The sequence below is a fragment of the Bombina bombina genome, chromosome 10 (genome assembly GCF_027579735.1).
Source record: "Bombina bombina isolate aBomBom1 chromosome 10, aBomBom1.pri, whole genome shotgun sequence".
NCBI classification, from domain to species: Eukaryota; Metazoa; Chordata; class Amphibia; order Anura; family Bombinatoridae; genus Bombina; species Bombina bombina.
In genome coordinates this window covers 69,014,783-69,028,270 of record NC_069508.1, presented here as the reverse complement: position 1 = coordinate 69,028,270, position 13,488 = coordinate 69,014,783, and the positions used below count along the sequence as shown (strand labels likewise).

The 13,488-nt window shown below is 38.9% G+C and overlaps 1 protein-coding gene across 1 annotated transcript in view; it reads right to left on the bottom strand.

The window, feature by feature from the left end:
- KIFAP3 (kinesin associated protein 3) overlaps window positions 1–13,488 on the bottom strand; it is a 479,627-nt gene that overhangs the window by 178,751 nt on the left and 287,388 nt on the right. The window contains 1 exon segment of the mRNA XM_053693102.1: window positions 307–415. Coding sequence (XP_053549077.1) covers window positions 307–415 — 109 coding nt within the window.

Genomic DNA, 13,488 nt, shown 5'->3' with positions numbered 1-13,488 from the left:
CGATACAGGTAGAAAACGGAGAGGGATGAAAATGTAGAGAGAAAAGCAAAGAGGTAGCCAGAGAATGAGAGAGAGTGTGAGCCAGTGAGCGAAGAAATAGAGAAGCAGATGAAGAAGGCATAGCCTGCAATTGAATGATGACCATAGGATAACTGCTGGTGTGTTCTTATTTTGGTTGCAACATTTCCGACCTTGTTTGAAGGTTTGTGCTAGAACACTTTGTAAGTGTTACTCTGTGCTAACTTTTATTTATCAATAAAGCTCTTTGAAACAAAAAAAATAAAAAAATAACTGCTGGGTTCTTACCGTCACAAATGATCTGAGAATTCCTCTTATTGGCAGAAAGATTGATGCAGAATGAGATGAGTTCTAGATCAATCCGCTCATCAGAAGATTCAAACAACATCTTCATTAACTAAAAAATAAAATTAACAGATTTAAGCCAACTTTTCACTCGTGTCATATTGTGCAATATTCTCTTATGTCTTAGTATTTTGCATTGTTTTAAATTTATTGGGCTCCCCAAGAAAATAAAAAATAAATCAGTATCAAGTAAGCCAACACTGTTCCTGAGCAAAATAGTTTGGGGAATATATATATATATATATATATTTCCCCCCAAGACCCAGTGCAATGATAAATGATACCACATACCTTTGCGACCCTATTTTTATATTTGGTCTGAAAAATTTTGTAGTAATATACAAGATAGCTAGATTTTTTGGCAAAGTGACTAAAATGTGTGCATACTTTATTCCTGATTGTAGTCAAACTTGAAAGTGATGTAATAAGTAATACAACGCACACACACACACACTGTCATACAACACACACACACTCTCATACAACACACACACACCACATACATTCTAATACAACTACACACCACACAAACTCTCATACAACACACACATTACAAACACTGTCATAGAACAAACACACAACACACACACAGTCATATAACACACACACACCACATACACTCTAATACAACACACACCACACACACTCTCATACAATACACACACACACACTACACACTCTCAAACAACAAACACACTTTACACAAACTGTCATACAACAAACACACAGCACATACATTCTAATATAACACACACACACACATTACACACACTGTAATACAACAAACACACAACACATACATACTAATACAACACACACACACTGTAATACAACAAACACACAACACACACACACGGTCAAATAACACACACAAATTGCAACCCAGTAAACATGGTGTTACGACCCAGTAATGGGTCTGGACCCGTGGTTTAAAGAACCCCGTTTTACCCCAATTATTATTCCACAAAGGGATTAAATATACAGTAAAAGGTGTGCGTCTGTGCCACACCAGATGAGGATGCGCTGATGAGCCAATCATGAGCAGGCATACATGCGTATTCATAAATCACTGGCACAATCACTACAATTTTGACTACATTTTTAACATTCCTTAGAAATTAAAATGCACAGTAAACAGGGAATTTATTTATTTTATTGTTTTATTCAGAAGTGCATTTGTAACATTTTACAGAACAGTGTAGAATGTTAAGGGCCACTTGTAGTTTTTCGTTTGACATAATGAATTATAACTACACATTTACAATTAAATAAACACTGTGACTGAAGGCAAATATGTTCCACTCTGTCCTTAGCCTTTTGTTTGTGTTTACACGTCTAATACAACAAACTACAATCTATTTACTAGTTAATGCAGAACATAAAACTAAATTGACAGCTAAAATTTAATGTCATTAAAGGAACATGAAAATCCCAATTTTTTCTTTCTTTCATTATCGGACAGAGTTGTAAGTCTTTAAAAAAAAACTTTCTATTGTATATCTATTCCAATTTACTTGGTTCTGTTTGTATCCTTTGTTGAAAAGCAGGCAGTTGGGTTTCAAAGTATGCACGTGTCTGGAGCACTATACGGCATCAGCAAAGGATACCATGAGAACAAAGCAAATTTGATGATAGAAGCAAATTAGAATTTATTTATTTTAAATTATATGCTCAATTTAAATTATGAAAGGAAAAAAACATAATTTATGTAAGAACTTACCTGATAAATTCATTTCTTTCATATTAGCAAGAGTCCATGAGCTAGTGACGTATGGGATATACATTCCTACCAGGAGGGGCAAAGTTTCCCAAACCTCAAAATGCCTATAAATACACCCACAATTCAGTTTAACAAATAGCCAAGAAGTGGGGTGATAAGACAAAAGTGCGAAAGCATAAAAAAAAATAAGGAATTGGAATAATTGTGCTTTATACAAAAAAATCATAACCACCACAAAAAGGGTGGGCCTCATGGACTCTTGCTAATATGAAAGAAAAGAATTTATCAGGTAAGTTCTTACATAAATTATGTTTTCTTTCATGTAATTAGCAAGAGTCCATGAGCAAGTGACGTATGGGATAATGACTACCCAAGATGTGGATCTTTCCACGCAAGAGTCACTAGAGAGGGAGGGATAAAATAAAGACAGCCAATTCCTGCTGAAAATAATCCACACCCAAAATAAAGTTTAAATTTTATAATGAAAAAAACTGAAAATATAAGCAGAAGATTCAAACTGAAACAGCTGCCTGAAGTACTTTTCTACCAAAAACAGCTTCAGAAGAAGAAAACACATCAAAATGGTAGAATTTAGTAAAAGTATGCAAAGAAGACCAAGTTCCTGCTTTGCAAATCTGATCAACCGAAGCTTCATTCCTAAACGCCCAGGAAGTAGAAACTGACCTAGTAGAATGAGCTGTAATCCTTTGAGGCGGAGTTTTACCCGACTCGACAATTTAGAAACAAAATCTCTTATGTTATCAGGAACACTCTGAGTATTAGATGTTGATGGAACAGCAACAGGTAATGTAACTTTACTAAAGGAAATATTATCTGCATTAACAAGTTTGTCATGACATTCAATACAAACAACAGCTGGAGGAACAGCTACCAAAAGTTTACAGCAGATACACTTAGCTTTGGTAGCTCCAGCACCAGGCAGCGATTTTCCAGAAGTATCTTCTGACTCAGCTTCAACATGGGACATCTTGCAATATGTAATAGAAAAAACAACATATAAAGCAAAATTGATCAAATTCCTTAAATGACAGTTTCAGGAATGGGAAAAAATGCCAGTGAACAAGCTTCTAGCAACCAGAAGCAATAAAAAATGAGACTTAAATAATGTGGAGACAAAAGTGACGCCCATATTTTTTTAGCGCCAAATAAGACGCCCACATTATTTGGCGCCTAAATGCTTTTGGTGCCAAAAATGACGCCACATCCGGAACGCCAACATTTTTGGCGCAAAAGAACGTAAAAAATGACGCAACTTCCGGCGACACGTATGACGCCGGAAATAGAAAAAAAATTTTGCGCCAAAAAAGTCCGCGCCAAGAATGACGCAATAAAATGAAGCATTTTCAGCCTCCGCGAGCCTAACAGCCCACAGGGAAAAGTCAAATTTTAAGGTAAGAAAAAAATTGTTTTACTCAAATGCATTATCCCAAATATGAAACTGACTGTCTGAAAATAAGGAATGTTGAACATCCTGAGTCAAGGCAAATAAATGTTTGAATACATATATTTAGAACTTTATAAAAAAGTGCCCAACCATAGCTTAGAGTGTCACAGAAAATAAGACTTACTTACCCCCAGGACACTCATCTACATGTTGTAGAAAGCCAAACCAGTACTGAAACGAAAATCAGCAGAGGTAATGGTATATATAAGAGTATATCGTCGATCATAAAAGGGAGGTAAGAGATGAATCTCTACGACCGATAACAGAGAACCTATGAAATAGACCCCGTAGAAGGAGATCATTGAATTCAAATAGGCAATACTCTCCTCACATCCCTCTGACATTCACTGCACGCTGAGAGGAAAACCGGGCTCCAACCTGCTGCGGAGCGCATATCAACGTAGAATCTAGCACAAACTTACTTCACCACCTCCATAGGAGGCAAAGTTTGTAAAACTGATTTGTGGGTGTGGTGAGGGGTGTATTTGTAGGCATTTTGAGGTTTGGGAAACTTTGCCCCTCCTGGTAGGAATGTATATCCCATACGTCACTAGCTCATGGACTCTTGCTAATTACATGAAAGAAATGGAGTTTAATGTCGCTTTAAAAAATGCACTTTGTCTGATGATAAAACTATATTTCCTACGTGGTTAAAGGGATATGAAATCCATGAGTTAAAGGGACATAAAACAGCAATCATAAAAGGTTTTAATGAGCTATAACATTGTATATAGATTTCTATGTTTATCCCTCACAAAGGAATGTTAAACACATAGCCAAGATCAGCCTGTGATCTTAGTACTAAGTACTAAGTAACAAATAAAATGTAGTGTAGATTTTCTGTAAATAACAGCGATGCACTACTGGGTGCTAGCTGAACATATTGGGTGAACCAATGACAAGGCAGATATGTGCGGCCACCAATCATCAGCTAGCTCCCAGTAGTCTATTGCTGCCCCTGAGCCTACTTAGCCTATATATGTGTACATATACACACATATATATATACACACACAGAGACATATATCGCATTCATAACATTCATTAGTATAAAGCAACATCTACATTGTAGCACATAGAGTAGTTTTCAATAATGATTAAGACAAAATTCTATGAAAATGTAAATTCAATGAAAATTTGCTAATTGTTTCTTAAGCCTGCAACATCTCTACTAAATTATCTTTAGTGCGTGAATGATTAGTAATTGGGGGGGGGGGAGCAAAAATCTCTTCATAACTGTAATAAGCAATTTGACCCTCAACGAATAACATAATTAACAAAACATGACTGACAGCTTTTTCTATAGCATCTGTGTATTTATATAGAATATAAGAGGGAACAAAAAAAAAGACTCCACTTCAGGTTCAATTAAATTCAGACAACCTGTCCTTTCCAGCCAGTTTACTTTAAAATGATGTATATGGGCTCTCCTTAGCTTATTACAAAGTTTTATTTAATATGATTGCAACCCGTGGCAGTTCAAAAGCCTGAGTAATTGCCGCCCAACGGGAAATATTAACATTGAATTTGTCCAGCTTTAACTATGCCATTGTCATCTTTTACTGATTTAGCAGGAAGGCAATAAAAAGGGCTGCAGGCTTACTGAAGAGGTAAGTTGGGGCTTAATCAGACAAGTCCCATATTGAGTATCAGATACCACAGAGCCCACACTAAAATCACCTTGTCTAGACTCTGTGGCACCTGACTTCAGTTATTTACCAGTGACCAGAGGCCAACCCTTCTGAGTTCATACACCTCTGCCTCCCTCCCCTCTTCAAAACATCTTTAAGTGATTATGCCGCAGCTCTGCGTGCCTCTGGAATCCTATTTTGGACCAGTTACTCCCTTGATCAATTGTTTGAAGTGATAGGCAGTTCCCTGAACTTCGCCCAATCATTGCTGATGGAGAGCAAGACAAGTTCAGTAGAGAAGAAGAGCTTCAGACTAAAGATCAAAGGCAAAAAAAAAAAAAAAAAGAAATATGTAGATTGCAATCCTATCATAATATTAGCTGTATTGTTACATCACTATTCTTCCATGTTTTGATTGGCCAGGCTGTTACTGGTAAAATAGTTTGTAAACATCTGGTTGGCATTTGCACTTATTTAAACAAAACATGCGTTTTTTCCCGAGGTCCAAATAACAATGAACTGTTAATGCTTTCTCTCTAACTGTTACTAGAATAACACTATTAGCTCTTGACCTCTGCTACGATCTTTACCCTCCCAGTCATTGAAAGTTTCAAATCAGGTTAAGCTTTAAAAACTGTTCTTTTCTTCAAAGAAACGGCAGTTGTAATGGATAAAGATGTTTCTAGATGAAATCGCATCTAGTGACCGAAAACCTGGTCCTTTTGTTAAATGAACTTGAATGTTCTTACATTCTTCACTACATCATTGATAATATAAATATTTATATTTTTTTTTTTTTAAATTCTTAATAGTCACAAGTAAATGTCTTGCAGCAACTCTCAATAGCTGCAATAGAAATAATAATAAAAAAAATGTGCACACAACTTTAACGGTACGTTGTCATCAAACACATAAAAAATAGTAGAAATGTTACAAGCAAAAATATATTTACGCGCAAAATTAAAATTTTAATTTATACTTACAGGAAATGTGTCTAGGTATCAATTGCTCACTTGTTTCTACAGATCCTATTGGTGAAGCAGCAAGGAAAACTCTGGTTTTATTAGGACAAAAACATACACTTAATAAAAGAGAACAATTCAATTAATAGCTTTCCGCTATAATTCTATATTTATCTAGATGTGTGTGTGTATGTAAGTATATCTACATATACATCTATATATATATGTGTGTATGTGTGTGTTGAACGTGTGACCCTCAACCAATACTTAAGATCCTTAACCCCCTTAGTGACCACAGCACTTTTCAATTTTCTTACCATTTGGGAGCAGGGCTATTTTTACATTTCTGCTGTAATCTTCCTTACTCATTTACTGTACCCACATATATTATAGACCGTTTTTCTTGCCATTAAATAGACTTTCTAAAGATACCATTATTTTCAAATAAAACTTCAAGGCACGAACCACGTCCAAGTTGTGCAACAGACGGTCCTTCTTAGAAGAAGGATTAGGACACAGAGAAGGAACAACAATTTCCTGATTGATGTTCCTGTTAGAAACAACCTTATGGAGGAACCCAGGATTGGTACGCAAAACCACCTTATCAGCATGGAAAACAATATAAGGCGAGTCACATTGCAATGCAGATAGTTCAGAAACTCTTCGAGCTGAAGAGATAGCAACTAGAAACAGAACTTTCCAAGATAGAAGCTTAATATCTATGGAATGCATGGGTTCAAACAGAACCCCCTGAAGAACTATAAGAACTAAATTGAGACTCCATGGCGGAGCAACAGGTTTAAACACAGGCTTAATTCTAACTATCTGTCCCTTTAAGGAACTAGTGGATAATCCTTCCTCCAATCCTTCTTGGAGAAAAGACAAAATCCTAGGAATCCTGATCTTACTCCATGAGTAGCCTTTGGATTCACACCAAAAAAGATATTTACGCCATATGTTATGATAGATCTTCCTGGTGACAGGCTTTCGAGCCTGAATCAAGATATATATGACCGACTCAGAGAAACTCCGCTTTGATAAAATCAAGCGTTCAATCTCCAAGCAGTCAGTTTCAGAGAAATTAGATTTGGATGCTTGAATGGACCTTGAATCAAAAGGTCCTGTCTCAGTGGCAGAGGTCTGCATACCAAGTCCTGCGTGGTCACGCAGGCGCTATCAAAATCACAGAAGCTCTCTCCTGTTTGATTCTGGCAATCAGACATGGAAGGAGAGGGAATGGTGGAAACACATAAGCCAGGTTGAACGACAAGGGTACTGCTAGAGCATCTATTAGTACTGCCTGAGGATCCCTTGACCTGGATTCGTAACAAGGAAGTTTGGCGTTCTAACGAGACGCCATCAGATCCAATTCTGGTGTGCCCATAGCTGAACCAGTTGAGCAAACACCTGGGAATGGAGCTCCCCCGGATGAAAAGTCTGACGACTTAGAAAATTTTGCCTCACAGTTCTCCACCCCTGGGATATAGATCGCTGATAGATGGCAAGAGTGAGTCTCTGCCCATCGGATTATCCTGGAAACTTCTATCATCGCCAAGGAACTCCTTGTTCCCCCGATGATTGATATAAGCTACAGTAATGATGTTGTCCGACTGAAACCTGATGAATCCGGCCGAAGCCAGCTGAGGCCACGCCTGAAGAGCATTGAATATCGCTCTTAATTCCAGAATATTTATCGGTAGGAGGGCCTCCTCCTGAGTCCACAAACCCTGAGCTTTCAGGGAATTCCAGACTGCACCCCAGCCCAGTAGGCTGGCGTCCATCGTCACTATAACCCACGCTAGCCTGCGGAAGCACATTCTCCTGGACAGGTGATCCTGTGACAACCACCAAAGAAGAGAGTATCTGGTCTCTTGATCCAGATTTATCTGAGGAGATAAATCTGCATAATCCCCATTCCACTGTTTGAGCATGCATAGTTGCACTGGTCTAAGATTCAAGCGAGCAAACGGAACTATGTCCATTGCCGCTACCATAAGTCTGATTACCTCCATACACTGAGCCACTGACGGCCAAGGAATGGAATGAAGAGCTCGGCAGGTGGTTAAAATCTTTGATTTCCTGACCTCCGTCAGAAATATTTTCATGTCCACCAAATCTATCAGAGTTCCCAGGAATGGAACTCTTGTGAGAGGAATAAGAGAACTCTTTTTCACGTTCACCTTCCACCCATGAGATCTTAGAAAGGCCAACACTAAGTCTGTGTGAGACTTGGCAAGTTGGAAAGTCAACGCTTGAATTAAGATGTCGTCTAGATAAGGCGCCACTGCTATGCCCCTCGGCCTTAGGACCACCAAAAAGGACCCTAGCACCTTTGTGAAGATTCTTGGCGCCGTGGCCAACCCGAAGGGAAGAGCCACAAACTGGTAATGCCTGTCCAGAAAGGCAAACCTGAGGAACTGGTGATGATCTTTGTGGATAGGAATGTGCAGATACGCATCCTTTAGATCCACGGTAGTCATATATTGACCCTCCTGGATCATTGGTAAAATAGTCCGAATGGTCTCCATCTTGAAGGATGGAACTCTTAGGAATTGGTTTAGGATCTTGAGATCTAGAATTGGTCTGAAGGTTCCCTCTTTTTTGGGAACCACAAACAGATTGGAGTAGAAACCTTGCCCCTGTTCTGTTTTCGGAACTGGGCAGATCACTCCCATGGTAAAAAGGTCTTCTACACAGCCTAAGAACGCCTCTCTTTTTGTCTGGTTTACAGACAATTGAGAAAGATGGAACCTCCCCCTTGGAGGAGAATCTTTTAAATCTAGGAGATACCCCTGGGTTACAATTTCTACGGCCCAGGAGTCCTGAACATCTCTTGCCCAGGCCTGAGCAAAGAGAGAACGTCTGCCCCCTACTTGATCTGGTCCCGGATCAGGGGCTACCCCTTCATGCTGTCTTAGTGGCAGCAGCAGACTTTTTGACCTGTTTACCCTTGTTCCAAGCCTGGTTAGGTCTCCAGGTTGGCTTGGGTTGAGCAAAGTTCCCCTCTTACTTTGCAGCAGGGGAAGAGGAAGCAGGACCACCCTTGAAGTTTCGAAAGGAACGAAAATTATTTTGTTTGGTCCTTGTCTTATTTGACTTATCTTGAGGGAGGGCATGACCCTTCCCTCCAGTGATGTCTGAAATGATCTCTTCCAGTGCAGGCCCGAATAGGGTCTTACCTTTGAAAGGGATGGTCAAAAGTTTAGATTTAGATGACACATCATCTGACCAGGACTTAAGCCATAACGCTCTATGCGCTAAAATGGCAAAACCTGAATTATTTGCCGCTAACTTAGCAAGATGAAAAGGGGCGTCTGTAATAAAAGAATTAGCCAACTTAAGGGCCTTAATTCTGTCCAAAATATCATCTAGTGGGGTCTCCATCTGAAGAGCCTCTTCTAGAGCCTCAAACCAAAAAGCAGCTGCAGTGGTTACCGGAACAATGCATGCTATAGGTTGAGGAAGAAAACCCTGATGAACAAAAATTTTCATTAGGAGACCCTCTAACTTTTTATCCATAGGATCAATGAAAGCACAACTGTCTTCAATAGGTATAGTTGTACGCTTAGCCAGAGTAGAAATAGCTCCCTCCACCTTAGGGACCGTCTGCCATGAGTCCTTTATGGTGTCAGAAATGGGGAACATTTTCTTAAAAACAGGAGGGGGAGCGAATGGAATACCTGGTCTATCCCACTCCTTAGTAACAATGTCCGAAATCCTCTTAGGGACCGGAAAAACATCAGTGTAAACAGGAACCTCTAAATATTTGTCCGTTTTACACAATTTCTCTGGAACGACAATAGGGTCACAATCATCCAGAGTAGCTAAAACCTCCCTGAGCAATAAACGGAGGTGCTCTAGCTTAAATTTAAATGCCGTCATATCTAAATCTGTCTGAGGGAACATCTTTCCTAAATCAGAAATCTCTCCCTCAGACAGCAAATCCCTCATCCCTACCTCAGAACAATGTGAGGGAATATCGGATACGGCTACTAAAGCGTCAGAAGGCTCAGCATTTGTTCTTAACCCAGAGCTACTGCGTTTCCCTTGCAACCCTGGCAGTTTAGATAAAACCTCTGTGAGGGTTGTATTCATAACTGAAAAGCCATATCTTGCAAGGTGAAATAATTAGACGCACTAGAAGTACTTGGCGTCGCTTGTGCGGGCGTAACTGGTTGTGACACTTGGGGAGAACTAGATGGCGAAACCTGATTTCCTTCGGTCTGAGAATCATTTAATGCCAAATTCTTATAAGTCAAAATATGCTGTTTGCAATTTATAGACATATCAGTACAATTGGGACACATTCTTAGAGGGGGTTCCACAATGGCTTCTAAACAAATTGAACAATGAGTTTCCTCAGTGTCAGACATGTTTAACAGGCTAGTAATGAAGCAAGCAAGCTTGGAAAACACTTTATTTAATGAAAAAAAACACAATTTGCAAAAACGGTACTGTACCTTTAACAGAAAAAAAGGCATACACAAACTGCAAAACAGGTTAAAATTCCTTCAAAAATTCTGAAATTTTAACAGTGTACCCACTAAGCTTTAGAAGGATTGCACCACAAGTAAAAAAAGCAATAGACCCCAAATGAAAAAAAACGGATTGATAATTGTCTAAAACCGGTTAAAACCCCCTAAAGCTCCTTGCCACAGCTCTGCTGTGGCCCTACCTGCCCTTAGGAAGCGATAATATGGGGTTTAAAGCTTCAATTAGTCCCTCAGAAGACTATCAGGACCTCAGGAGAAGTTGCTTGCCACTTGTAAATGTAGGCCCCGCCCACCTCAGTCGATGTTGCTGGGGCCTACACAAAACTAACAAACCCTGCCTGAAAGCCATGTGGGTTATAAACAACCCCAAAGAACCCTCAAGCAAATGTCCCATAAAACAGAAAACGTTACTCCAGACACAAAAACGTTTGTCCCAAATACACATAACAAACTGAGTGCCCACAAAAAATTAACAATTTATGCAAGCTAGTAAAAACCTCTGATAACACTAGGATTACTGCTTACCCTTCCCTTAATGGGGACACTGTCAGCCTTTCTGAGTTAACACAGTCTCTGCAGAAAATATGACTGAACATACCTCATTGCTGTATAGCAAGAAACCGTTCCTCACACTGAAGTTTTACTGTACTCCTCAGCTCATGTGGGAACAGCAGTGGACCTTAGTTACAAATGCTAAGATCATCATCCTCCAGGCAGAAGTCTTTATCTATGTCCTGCCTGAGAGTAAATAGTACAACACCGGTACCATTTAAAAATAACAAACACTTGATTGAAGATAAAATAAAACTAACAGTTTAACACCTCTTCTCTTTACCCTTCCTGCTTAGAGCCAGCAAACAGAATGACTGGGGGGGGGGAGTTAAGGGGGGAGCTATATAGACAGCTCTGCTGTGGTGCTCTTTGCTACTTCCTGTAAGGAAGGACAATATCCCACAAGTTAGGATGAATCCGTGGACTCGGTACATCTTGCAAAAGAAAAGTATTCAGAATCTTTGAGGTTGCCCACAGATTTACAAAATCTTTACTAAGGATTTTTTTTTTTTTTAGGATTTTGTTTAAAAATCAGAATCCAGAGGGGATTCCAGTGGTCTCTTACCCGGATGTCATTTTAACCCCTTAAGGACCAGCGACATACCCTGTATGTCGCTGGCCTTTTTTTGGGACTTGTTTGTTTTATAGTGCGGTCTTGCCACCAGCGTTGAGACTGCTCTATTCCACAAAGCCTGCTGGAGGGAGGGCATTAATAGCGTGTTCTTGCTAGACTTGTGCTATTATGTCCTGAAAAAACCCTTAACGACCAGTGACATACAGGGTACATTGTGGTCATTAAGGGGTTAAGAATAATCGGTACAGCAAGCAACCTGTCTCAGTTCCAAGGTGATTTGTTTAGCAGGTTAATCTATAAACATGCTATATTGTGCCATCAAGTATATTTTTGTGTCCGGATGTCATCCTGAATACAAAACCATGTGGTTTTGTTCTGCAAATAAATTTTGCATCACAACCCCACTTTTGAAGGCAGCAACACTGACATACATTCAGTTCTCATAGATCTTTACAATATTCCAATCAGAACAATTTAAAAAAAAAAAAAAAATCTTTTAATTGAAAACTTGGTAAGAAATTAGTTATTATACAGTGCTAAAAAAATCCAAAAAGTAGGTCCCTGGCCAAGCTGAAGCCAGAAGATTAGCAACTGCTTTGTCTCGATTAATCATATGAACTTGAAGAACCAATACAGCAGGAAAAACAGTACAAGCTAAATTAGAACTCCAAAGGATTACAAGCACATTTATATTATAATTGTCTGCAAAACCCTTAAAGGGGCATAGTACAATAGATTTTTCTTTGCATAAATGTTTTGTAGATGATCCATTTATATAGCCCATCTGGTAGTGTTTTTGTAACAATGTACAGTTTTGCTTATTTTTTTTTTAAATAACATTGTGCTGATTTTCAGACTCTTTACCAAGCCCCACAGTGTTAGATGTATACACGCATTTACAGACTCCTGTTTATGTTATCTGTCATTTCATATGCAGGGAAGGGGGGGGGGAGGGGTCTGCTCTTTTTGTTTACCCAGCCCCTTTCAGTGGGTGTCCCAGACTACCTCATCAACAGCGCTAAACTGGGAGCTTCTAAGTAAGTTTTTAAAAGGTTTAATACTGGATTTTTAAATCAGTATCTGTGTGTCTTCTTCTTTATAGTAGTGTCTATTGCATTATGCATGAAAATTGGTGTATACTGTCCCTTTAAAAAATAGAATAACACTTTTAATCTGTTTTCTCCAATTGAACAGGGTTGCAAATGAATGCAACTGTGTTTAGCCTTGGAGGAGTTCTATCTGTAGATAGACTATGGCATAGTGCTAAAATACCTGAACTAATTCTTGTGACATGAATGAAAAGCTACCAATCTAGCTATTGAATGGCAAATTATCCAAAACAGTTAACCAAAAGGATTTAAAACCCCAACATTTCCTTTTGTGATTCAGACATACAATTAAAAAAAAAAAATCTTTCAAATAACTTCTGTTATCAAATTTGCTTCATTCTTGCGTGAAAAGATACCTAAGTAAGTGTTTGGAGCACTACAAAGCAGGAAATAGTGCTGGCATCTAGTGCTCTTTGCAAATGGATAACACTCTTGCAGAACTGCTGCCATATAGTGCTATTTAGACACGTGCACGCTCCTGCGCTTACATCCCTTATTTTCAACAAAAGATACAAAGGGAGCATGGGGAATTTGATAATAGAAGTAAATTTGAAATATATTTAAGATTGCAAGCTCTTTTTGAATCATAGAAGAAAAAAAAATGTGGGTTTCATGTTCC